Genomic DNA, 12,635 nt, shown 5'->3' on the forward strand with positions numbered 1-12,635 from the left:
CCACTAATCAAACAATATTCTATTGCATAAATTAATACAGCCTCAGCATCTGACATGCCCAGAAAATGTAACTGCTGTTCATTAACTTCAGAATTAGTCTACTATTCCTTTTCCTTGACCAGACAATTTTGCAAAAGTAAATATCTAAAAAACCCCAAAACAGAGTAGCAAACTGTACTTTTTTTCCATTGAAAGCCTCCCCTATTTGGGGGTACTAGATCACATTATATCATTGCAAAACTGTCAGAGTGTAATTAATGTTGCTTCACATTCCTGATGTGGCAATTGTTTAAGACAGGGCTTTATGAGGGACCAAATGAAAGCAGTGAGTGACATGTGATGCTCTGAACTTCAGGGTACCCATCAGGAGAAGGGGGAAGGAAGACCAGGAGAGGTAGTTTTTGAAGACAAGGCCATGGTCAGTCTGAAGATGCTTCCACTTCTGCTGTTATTCCACGTGCAGCTTTCCAAGGCCCTTCTAGTACCTTCTGAATTCGTAGAAGAGAAAACTACAAAAATTGTTCAGGTAACTCAACTATCAATTAGGTCGGTGGTTGATTTGCTGGTGATGAGGAAATTGTCTGGGTTCTCTTCTCTTTTTAGTTAAAACAGCCTGAAAGAATTATGTGAATGATTTGTTTGAGGTTAAATGTCTGGTTTCAATGATTTGGAGAGTTCCAAGCTGGGCCCTCTGAAAGCTGGGCATGCAAACAAACTGGGCTCTTCAAAGCCTCAGAAAATACTGCTGCTGAGCTGCTTCAGCTGGGGAAAACTTTTAGAAGGAATGGTTTTAATTATAAAATGATTTTCTTTCTCACTTACCTAAGATTTTCCCTTCTAGTGTATCTGCAACACAGTTACTACATGACTGGTGCTTTCTTTATGGACTTGTCTTTGCAGCCAAAAATCTCAGGTGTACATAGAGCACGAGGATGGGAAACTATAAGGAACTAGAAATCAGTTCATAGTGTAATCATATTTCCTCAAACCAGGTTATGGGGCTGTTTATAAACTCTTGAAAGCACTGTAAAAGCAAAACTGATAGATTTTTCCCATTGTTTCACAGTATGAAAGTCAGGCTAAATTTTTAAAGAAACACAAGGGAATGCTGTCAGAAATTTGTCATGCACAATTTTCTTAGCATTACAGTTTCAGAAAAGCATTTCTTCTTGTTGATTTCTTTTCTTTCACTTAAGGAAATATATTTCTTACAATGATAACAGTAACCCATGGGCTAATAGAAGTGATTAAGTACTTACTCTGTACAAAGTGCCCTGCTCAGCATTTCACAAACATTGTCTCATTTCATCCTACAACAATCCTATGAGGGCGGATTCTTATTCCCACTTTAGAGACAAATGTGAATCTGAAGTCATCTAAGTGATGTGTCCAAGGACACAAAATTAATCTGTGGCAGAGCTAAGATTTGAACCCAAATCTATCTGATCTCAAAGCCTGTGTGAGCACAAAATTGCTCTGTCCTGTGTCACTTGCAAAGTGCCACTTAAGGATGTTTAAGGTGAGAGAAAGTAGTTTCATGATTGGCTTGTTAACACCCCTCAGAACCTTCTTTATGAGTTTTGGCCCCTCCTAATGAGTTACTGTGGTGGATAAAATGCCAATGACAGTTATGCTGCTGTTGGCCCAAAACATGTTTGGAATTCTTCTTTTGAAGCTGCTAATTCTCGTTTGAGAAGCAACATGGTGAATTGGGACCTGAGTATCTTCTTGGCAAGTTCCTTATTTCTCTGCATCTTCATGTCTTAATGTGTATGATTAAACCTTCTCTACAGTAGTGAAAAGAGGATTTAAAAAGAGAATCTGCATTGCTGCAACTAATACTTCAAGGAGTCAATAAATGCTGATGCTGTTTTGTTTTTTGTTTTTTTATTAAAAATAAGAAGGCAGTCTCCTGACTGTGTACTAGCATTTTGCTTGAGGATGTGGAACTCATCCTTTATGAAATACCTATTTTTCTGCATAAATATTAACTGTAGCACTGAATGGATGTTCTTTCCAGTAGGCAATGTTCTCTCCAAGTCGACCAGAAAATTTGTGCTTTTATCTTTGTGACTATCAGGTTATTAGTTTTGGTTTGACCTCTGCAATAACTTAAAAAGGAATGCAAAATGCACAGAGAACTGAAGGAAATTTCACAGCAAATCTCTTATATGTTTGTCTTTTTCCAGAATTACTTAGAAAAGTTCTACCAATTACCAAGGTACAATTATCCGTCTGAAAGGAAGAACAGCGTTAATGTGATTGTTGAGAAGCTTAAAGAAATGCAGCGATTCTTTGGGCTGAACATAACAGGGAAGCCAAATGAGGAAACCTTGAAGATGATGAAAAAGCCTCGCTGTGGAGTGCCCGATACTGGCAATTTTATGATAACTCCAGGAAACCCCAAGTGGGAACAAACTGACCTGACCTACAGGTAATATTTCTAGAGTTTCAGAATTCACTCATTCAGCCCATGTTCACTGAACTCTTATGATGTGTCAGGCACTGTTCTAGGATTTGGAATACACTAGAGACAAACAAATGAATAAATATGCCTGCTCTTATAGAGTTTAGATTCTAGTGAATGAGTATGAGAATGAAAGGGTAAAGATCTCATGGGTTCTTTTCAATCCAAAGCCTCCCATTTTTGTCTTCTTTCTCTATCAATCTAAAGAGGACTTTGGCAATGTTAAGCTGTCTCTCTAAGAGTTCACTTTAGGACCCAAAAAAGGCTTAATCATTTCTGGAGAGAATCTAGTCCCACCATTTATGCATCTTGATGATAATAACAATAATAATGATACCCAATATTTGTTGAATACTACTATTTGCCAAGTAGTGAACTAAATGCTGTATATACATTTAATCCCACAACAACCTTATGAGAGGGGTACTATTCTATTATCCTCATTTTATGAATAAGGAAACTGAGCTTAGAGACATGTAGTAACTGGTCCAGAACCTACATCTGTCTTCAACCCTAAGTCCTGCACCCGCTCCTTGCACCCTCTTCAGTGGTAGCACATCACATATGCACAAACTCCAAACTAGAGCAATTCAATCTACTGATGGACTGCTGTTCTAAACAATAACGAACGCTTCACACATCTCATTTTGAAGGATTATTAACTATACCCCACACTTGTCAGAGGCTGAAGTGGAAACAATTCTTGAGAAAGCCTTTAAAATCTGGAGTGACGTGTCACCCCTGAACTTCACCAAGACCTCACAGGAAGAAGCAGATATCAAGATTGCCTTTCTCCAAAGAGGTAGGCTCAAAGCAGTCATGTTCAATTTTGCTTCTCCTGGCTAAACTGAGACTTGGCAAATACCTAATACGAGTCATTTTATTTCAGATCATGGGGACAATTCTCCATTTGATGGACCCAATGGAATCCTTGCTCATGCCTTTCAGCCAGGCCCAGGTATTGGAGGAGATGTTCATTTTGATGCAGAAGAAACATGGACCAAAACCCTCAGAAGTAAGTTAACCAAGGTTATGTCCACATGCAACTTCTAAATGAACTTTTCCACATTCGAATTTGCCCTTCTACACACACACACACACACACACACACACACACATACACAGAGCCAAGTTATTGTAACATTTCACACTCACACAAACTGATCATTTAAAATTCTTGCTACCTCAAGATACTAAGTTAATTTAGGTTTAGAAAAAATCCTGAAGCTAAATTCTGACCTTGTTTTCTAAGGCAGGAATCAGAAAACAACAGATCATGGCTAAGTCCTTCCTGGTCCTATTTGTATAAATAAAGTTTTATTGGAACAGGGCCACATACTCTTTTTTTAATGTATCATCTATGACCTCTTTCATACCACAATAACAAAGCTGAGTGGTTGACACAGAGACCATACGGCTCATAAAAATCTAAAATATTTACTATCTGGACTCTTATAGAAAAAGTTTGCTTACCACTGCTTTAGGGTATATATTTTAATATTGTGAAATTTAATGATGTTTGAAAAAGATTCCTGCTTTTGGAAATTCAGAAATAATTGGTTTATTTAGAAAACTGACCTATTTAGGAAAGAGCAACCATCTAGTTATTCTTGTTCATCTGGCGATTTCATCTTCGTGGAGCTCTTTTTCAATGATATGTTTCCATATAGCAAACTACCCCTTTCAGGACAAGAAGAAGACCACCTGAAGGGAAGAACTGAGAATAAGGAGAGGTATATTCAGACCATATGGTACTTTACAAGGCTACAGGGTAACAAGAGGCCAAAGAACACTGTTTAGAAAATAATAGGAAAGGAGCCTTTTACCATTGCTTGGGACCTGTTCCTCCCACCATTTTCTCAACATAAATGTTCTGAGTGTTTATTCTACCTAAGTCCCTGTGCTAGGAGCTGTGAGTACCCAAAGATAATAAACACTCCTCATAGGGGCTTCCCTGGTGGTGCAGTGGTTGAGAGTCCGCCTGACGACGCAGGGGACACGGGTTTGTGCCCCGGTCCGGGAAGATCCCACATGCCGCAGAGCGGCTGGGCCCGTGAGCCATGGCCACTGAGCCTGCGCGTCCGGAGCCTGTGCTCCGCAATGGGAGAGGCCACAACAGTGAGAGGCCCGCGGACCGCAAAAAAAAAAAAAAAAATCCAACTGAATAACACTCCTCATGACTTTGCATTCCTATTGCCCTCCCCACTAGTTCAGATGGTCATTACCTCTTACCTGAATTAACTGGTCATATTCCCACCTGTACTGTTCACCTCCGATCTCGGCTCCCTCTAATTTTCCCCAGTACTGTAAGAAGTTTTGTCCTTGGAAAGCCCATCTTTACATTTGGAAAGCCCAGTGTTTACATTTTCCAGGCCAAATATGTCCACATACCTTCACTTGACACTGAAGGCTCCTGGAGATCTTCCAGACTCATCTTTCATGGCTTGTCTTCATATTTCACACACAGCAGCCACATGGCACATTCACTGTTTCTAGATCACACCATGTGCTTTCCAACTGCCCTACATTTGCTCATATTGCTTCTTCTTCCTGAAACGCCTTTCCCCACACCCTAAGCCCCACCTTTCAAAATCCCTCTTTTCCATGCTATGTCAAATGCCACCCCCATCCTGTCTTTCAGCTGGAAATGAAGCCTTCCTCTCCGAATAACAACAGCCTTGATTTTTTCTTCTCTAACTGCCCTCCTCATTATTCTGTGCATTCTATTTGTTTGCACACATCTCCCCTTTTAGTCTATGCATCATGACAAATCTCCCAGAGCCCCTTGCCCAGTACTCCAGACACTCAAAGATTTTTTTAAAGCATTTATGAATGCAAAATGGAAGGATGTGATGATCAAGAAAGAAAGTTTTGGAGCATGGGTAGAATATTACAAGGCTAATTATCATCAGGAAGTTGAACATGGTCGTAAGAACACAGGTCTTGCCCTCATACCCAGGTTCAACCCCAGCTCTACCACTTATTAGTTGCAAGGTCAATATAACAAGGTATTCAAAAATCTCTGGGCTTCAGTTCCTTTATCGTAAAAGTAATCTAACAATTCTTCATAAAAGTGTTGTTAAGATTAAATATTATTGCAATTCCTAGCATATAAGAAAGTGCTGTACAACTATGATTGTTTTTTAAGTAGACATGTAAGAAAATGCACAATGTGTTTGTGAAATGGCACATAGACTAGCTGGTGTGAAGGGTTCACATCAGAAATCTAGTCCTCAAATGCCTGCTGGAGCCAAATGGAGTAGTCTTGGACTTGGCAAAGGAGCTCGGGCTTTATTTGACAGGAAGTGCAAGCCTTGAAAGTTTTTAAGCTCCCAGTTATGAAAGGCACTATGCTCATGGAAGTTAAAAGATAAGGGTAGGAAGTAATAAGAAGCAGCGTTTTTCTCTTTCTGGTGGAAAATTCCTGAAGCTTTCTGGAGAGCTCAGAATCAAGGAAGAGCTGGTGCGGAGTGGTCAGGGAGCCAAAGTGAGTCAGCTCTGCATCTGAGGCTACTCTTGCTGCCTGGCAGACTGAGACTTTCCTCATGGGGCTGTGGGCCTGGGAGACTAGAGAGGGGTAGGTGTGGGTGCATGGGAGGAGAGGGCTTTTGAGAGTCATGAGACCTGTGATGGCCCTGCCATCATTTCCCTGAGCCTCAGGCCCATGAAATATGGGAATTGGAATAAAGGCAGCAGTCTTTCTTGGTTCTAAGTTTTGGTGAGGAGGTCATACTCACCTAATCTTAACCTATAACCCCTACCTGATTCCTTCCAATCTCCATTTCTTCAGGTACCTGAAGAGAAAAGGAAAAAGGCAGGCATGGGAAAGGCTGTTTCTCTAGGGAGTTTTGGCTCAGAAGCTGCATTCCTTGAGATCCTATTTCTACCACGCTTCAATCTACTTGGAGCCATTCACCACACATGCTTGCATTTCAGATTACAACTTGTTTCTTGTTGCTGCCCATGAATTTGGCCATTCCTTGGGGCTGGCTCATTCCTCTGACCCTGGTGCCTTGATGAATCCCAACTATGCTTTCAGTGAGCCCAGCACCTACTCGCTCCCTCAAGATGACATCAGTGGTATTCAGGCCATCTATGGTAAGGTCATCTGAAGAGCAGCAGTACCTGTGAGACCTGGCCATGTCAGAGATGTTCATTGCAGTCTTGGCTATGGTGATCAAAGTTAGAGGGCACCTGGGAGTCCATTGGGAGGAGAATATATGGGTAAAATGTGGTGGCTGCCTGCCATAGAGTAATGTACAGCACTGAGAAGCACTGAATCAGATGTACATAGATGAGTCTTTAAAACATTATGCTTCCTGGAAAAGAAAGAGAATGATACATATTACTCAGTATATAAATTACACAATACATAAATCTATACAAATTAATTATGTATATAGACAAAGCAAGGCATTTTCAAGAAACATGCTAACAAACATATATACATATATATTGAACATATCAAGATTGTTGTCTGTGGGGGAAAGAGGGGAGTGGGGATGGAGTATGGAGAGAAAGAAACATTTTTTTAAAGACAGGACTGATACTTTTCAGGGAGGGATAAAGAGGTCTTTACCTCTGTCTAAGCATTGTCTGATAAGACCATTGCATCTCTCCTTCCTCTTGCCCTCCTTCCCCCTAGTGGCTGTAAGAACAAGAAACCAGAGAAGAGGTTTGCAGCTCTCTAAAAATTTTTTTTTAAAAATGTTTTAATTGTTGATTGGAAGGGAGAGTCGTGGAGTCGAATTGTGTAAAACATTCTCCCTCTCTGGTGGGACAGCAGTACAAAACCAAGCATGCCAGGGTCCCACAACTACAAATTTTATGTATGACACTAGAATTTTCAGGAACGATAAGACCTAGTCTAACTGCCTCTAATCCCCAATTCCTTTTCCCCTGAAAACACCTCCCTTCCTCACTCGTCCATATTTGAATGGTTAGCAGCCTTTCATTCTACAATGCGAAAATACATTTAAATTTAAATACTTACAGAAAAAAATATTGCTACATTTTGATATAGATTTATGCTGTGAGGGCCTCTTTCCAGAAGGTGGATTTTAATGAGAAAGGAGAAAGTAGATACTGAGTGACTAAAAATGCAGAAAGAGGAGGCAAGAAGAGAAAGAAACATGGTATTCTAATTTTAAACTGGCAGAGAGGAGGGGGAAGAATTCAAATTTCTTTATTTCACAACTTAGCTTGGAACTGTCCCTAAAACCACCATTACTCTTTTATTTTTGTTTTAATTTTTTTAAAATTGGGAAATAGTTGTTTTGCAATGTTGTGTTAGTTTCAACTGTACAGCAAAGCGGAGTTCCCTGTGCTATACCTCAGGTTCTTATGAGTTATCTATTTTATACATATTAGTGTATATATGTCAATCCCAATCTCCCAATTCATCTTATCCCCCTCTTTTATTTTTTAATTTAAAAAAATAAAACTTTTAAGAGGGCCTAATGTGTGATTACTTAATGCCTTATAGGATAGTCAGCTAGCATTTCTTTTCATATGAAGACCCTTCATCAACCTGAGAAGTAACTGAAATACACCAGAATTCACCCTGGACTCATGCTTATAAAATGCCTTTTTACTTTCAGGACCTTCAAGCAACCCTGTGCAACCTACTGGACCAACCACACCCACAGCCTGTGACCCCACACTGACATTTGATGCTATCACTACACTCCGTGGAGAAATACTTTTCTTTAAAAACAAGTATAAGAATGAACTATTCCTTCCTTTGACTTCTTTTACTGGCATAACTTAAAACTGGATTCTAATTAAGTCACATATTACACATTACTCAGCTTTTCCTTTGAATTCTATGCATATGAAACTCATTGGAATTGATAGTGCTTTCTGAGTTAATCAAAACATCCAGGAAAAGAAAAAAAAAAAAAGCTGAAACATTTGTAAGCATTTAGATGTTTGCGATGATGTAAACAGACATGGACTCTAGCTGTTGAGAACTCTATAGCTGGGTTTACCCAACACCAAACTAGCATTCAATTCCACCCAAATTCATTCAAGTGAATGGAAACTGTCACTTAATAAGCTGCAGGGAAAACCATCTGACTGAATTTTTCAATTTTCCATTGGCTATTCTGTGATTGTGTACTCACAGGCTGAGTGTACTTGTATTGCTTTTGCTAGAATATTCTAAATATTCTCATCATATTGTAGCAAGAATAATAAAAGAGACTAACAAAATAAAACTTGTCAATGTGTGAGGAGGGGGACAATGTAAAATGTAATCAAATAAGGTCACTCCTATCAGCTCGTCTGAAAACTGTAAAGTACTCACCAGATGGACAGTATCACCATAAAGCACTGGCCTTATGCTGGTCACTGTGCTGGAAACATTGCCTTCACTGTATGTTATATCCTCCCAGAAATCTTATAGGATCAATACCAGCCCAAGACTCACAGAAGCTGCCTGCTTAGACTATCGTGTGTGGTTTTCTCCCTTGTGTTCCATTAGGTACTTCTGGAGAAAGCATCCTCACCTACGAAGAGTTGAACTCAATTTCATTTCTCTCTTCTGGCCATCCCTGGCAGATGGTATACAGGCTGCTTATGAGGATTTTGACAAGGACCTAATTTTCGTATTCAAAGGTAACTGCCTAAGGTTTTCATCTTATTTTAGTTCCTCCTGAAGGGAAGGGCAGGACTTCTTTATGGTCCCTTCCATGTTCAAGGAGGTGAGTCAAGGAGAGAGTGTTAGGCTGGCTGGGCTTTTGTCACAAGACCTGGGTTGGGTCACATCTCCACCACTAAATGCTGTATGAACTTGAGCACGTTGTACCTTCTTCATGCATCAGTTTTCTCATCTAAAAAATGAGAACACTTTATTAGACCACCTTTAGCCTTCCTCCACCCTCATCCCAGATATAATTTTCTAAGATTCCCCAAGGCTCTAGTTTAATCGCTGTATAGAAGTCACATGAGATAAGACGTTCAAGTGTGGGGCCCTGAATGTCAGGCTAAGAAGTTGGAAATGTTTTACAGGTGCTAGGAAATCACTGGAGTTATCATAGCCCAATGATCTTGACTTTACCACCTCTATCTTTTCAAGACTATTTTTTCCATTTTCATTTCTATGATGAATTTATGCAAGATTAAAAATTGGTATACATTTTGTAGGAATGGAAAAACTTTATCTAACATAACCTGAATCATTGGCAGGCAATCAATACTGGGCTATAAGTGGCTATGATATTCAGCAAGGTTATCCCAAGAATATAGCAGACTATGGCTTCCCAAGCAGTGTCCAAGCAATAGATGCAGCTGTTTCCTACAGGGGAAAGACATACTTCTTTGTAAACAACCAATTCTGGAGGTAAGATAAACTGTTTTTTCCATTAGAGATTGAAAGCTATGTTTCTTTACCCTCTTTACAAACCATCAATGATCAGACATCTGAAGGTTTAAAATATCTAGGTCGTCTCTGATAAGCATTCTTTTTCACAAGATGATTGATGTCGCTATGGCTTTTGAAAATTTTACTAAGTTAAGATGCCTGCACAATGGTATTGATGATTCTATATCCTAAAACAGAGCAAACTTTAATAAAGCACTAAAATGGGATGCAAAGGAAGAGTTAGGCTAATTCTCATTTTTTCATTAAATTCTAAGAGTTAAATTCTACTACACTTAAGCAAATGTTATACAGAACTTGACTTCCAACTTGAAATTATTATTTATATTTTTTCAGATAGAGACTATGAACCAATTAAGTAAAAGCCTTAGAACGTATAAGCTCTCCTTTTTGAAAATAATACTGCACCAACAATCAGAAGCCTCTTTTCCTATTAGTGATACCCATATATTTTATAAATATGTATGTACCCTTAGGTAGAGAAGTTAACCACTGTTAGTTTCCCAATAAATAGGACATTGTGAAGAACAAATGAGAAAATACATGTGAAGGCACTATGTAAAGTACATACAATTTAAAGAAAACTATTAATCACTGTACACTGTATTGGTCTTAAAATGTGGGACAATTTTTTTTTTTTCTCATCAGATATGATGACCAAAGTCAATCCATGGAACCAGGTTATCCCCAAAGCATAGCAAGTAGCTTTCAAGGAATAAAAAGTAGAGTTGATGCAGTTTTCCAGAAGAAGTGTAAGTAGAAAAAAAAAAACCCAAAAACTTAATAAATTTAAAAAAATTTTAAGTAGCTCATTTGCATTTCAAAGTTATATTAGGACAGGAGTGGGGTCTTTTTAATTGAAAACATCCAAGATCTGCTACAAGCTAATTCAATACATTATATCTTTTTTTTTCTTTTTTCTTATAGCCTTCTTCCTTTTCTTCAGTGGACCAAGATATCATGCATTCGATCTTAGTGCTCATAGGATTACTAGAATTGAAAGAAGCAATAAATGGCTTAACTGTAGATAAAGCTGAAGCAAAATCAAATGCATTTGTGTTCATTTTCTGAATATGGAAGGGAGGTCTACTCTGCATATCTATTACATTGTGTCCTATTTATACTTTGCTCAGCAATAAGTAATATTATTTGCTCTCACTGTATTCATTGGGCCGATCCTCACTGAAAATACGTTTGGAGTATTCCACTGTTTGCAGAGGCTGATTTTGTCCTATATTCCATCTCAGATTAGTGAATACATCACAAGGAGAAGGAAAGTAAGCCTTTTTTGCCACCTCAATATTCATTATTTCCTCACTTGCTTATTTGACTTCTAAAATGCCCATTTATTCTTAAGTTTTTTAAATATGTCTTAAGTGTAACTGCTACATGTGCATGTAATGTAGCACTGGATTTTGGTTATAAGTAAGGATTATGAACAACATAAATAGTACACATTGCCTTTTGCCAAAACTGTGGTGCTATTTTCCACTCTAGGAAAGAAATGTTGTTGATACTTGTTGTGGATTGATTTGTGTCTCCCCAAAAAAGTATGTTGAAGCCCTGACCCCAGGTACCTACAGATGTACCTAATTTGAAACTAGCATCTTTGAGGATGTAATTAGTTAACATGAGGTTATACTGGATCAGAGTAGGCCTAAAAACTAATGTTCTTATAAGAGGAAAGACATAGACACACAGTGGAGAAGGCCATGTAAAGATAGAGACAGGATTGGAATGACATCTACATGCCAAGGATTGCCAGCAATTACCAGAAGCTGGAAGAGGCAAGGAAGGATCCTCCCTAGAGCCTTCAGAGAGAAAAACATGGCCCTCCTGACACCTTGATTTTGAATTTGTAACTTTCAAATTGTGATTTTAAAAATGTCTGTTGTTTTAAGCTACGAAATTTGTGATACTTTGTTAAGGCAACTCTAGGAAGCTGATACAGTACACCTGAACTTACGGAAATGAATCAGTACAGAAGTACAGACTTGCAACCCCAGTAAAGATTACTGGCATCTTCCCAGGGGAGCAGCAAAAAGAAGGAGTACCTCTTCCTCTCCCACCTCCTGGATTCTAGAGTTCAAGAAAATGGGCCAGTTAAATCTGTTGTTCCTTATTTCTGTTTTTCCCTGGGATCTTCAGGAGGACATCCTCTACAGATAACCAGGGTTTGCCACACAAACAGAATAGTGTTGGGCACAAAATTCAATAAATCTCATTTAATTGAATTAAACTGAGCTTAGATGCATAAATTTGCTAATGGCAAAGTTCTGTTAAGAACTTTAAGATTTGTGGTATCATAATGACTAGTCTAGACATTAAAATCATTATAATGTCATATCTGCAGTTGTGAGAATGTAATGCAGTGCAGCTTATTACACAATAAAATATGTGAACTGTAAAATATATTTATCATTAGCACATCATTTTTCTTTTCCTGTTAAAGTTTTTAACCTCCACAGATGATTGATTTAGTGAACTTTGATACTTTTTTCTGGTTCAAAATTTATCTATTAAATGATTTCAAAATAAATATTTTAAATGACTGACTTGTGATCTACTATAATTTCTTAAGATACTACCACATAGTTCATCTAAAGTATTAAAAGGAAATTTCAATATGTTTGCAGCCATTTTCTTTTATCAGAAGTATTACAACATTGATATTAAACTTTAGATATTACTTCACAGGTTTATGAAATATTTTATCAATATTCTATGTCCTCAAAGATTCCCTCAAGTATGTCAATACAATATCCTCAACTTATTTTACAAGATAAG

At 38.3% G+C, this 12,635-nt stretch overlaps 1 protein-coding gene across 1 annotated transcript; it reads left to right on the top strand.

Annotated features, from left to right (window-relative positions):
- Positions 1-314: 314 nt before the first annotated feature.
- MMP8 (matrix metallopeptidase 8) lies at positions 315-12,402 on the top strand. The gene is made up of 10 exons (XM_059069910.2): positions 315-526; positions 2,190-2,434; positions 3,121-3,269; positions 3,357-3,482; positions 6,404-6,565; positions 8,068-8,185; positions 8,952-9,085; positions 9,656-9,809; positions 10,497-10,600; positions 10,776-12,402. Exons 1-10 carry the CDS (start codon positions 416-418, stop codon positions 10,877-10,879), a joined length of 1,407 nt encoding a protein of 468 aa, XP_058925893.1. The 5' UTR covers positions 315-415; the 3' UTR covers positions 10,880-12,402.
- Positions 12,403-12,635: the final 233 nt, after the last annotated feature.

The sequence above is a fragment of the Kogia breviceps genome, chromosome 7 (assembly GCF_026419965.1).
Source record: "Kogia breviceps isolate mKogBre1 chromosome 7, mKogBre1 haplotype 1, whole genome shotgun sequence".
In the NCBI taxonomy this organism is placed as follows: Eukaryota; Metazoa; Chordata; class Mammalia; order Artiodactyla; family Physeteridae; genus Kogia; species Kogia breviceps.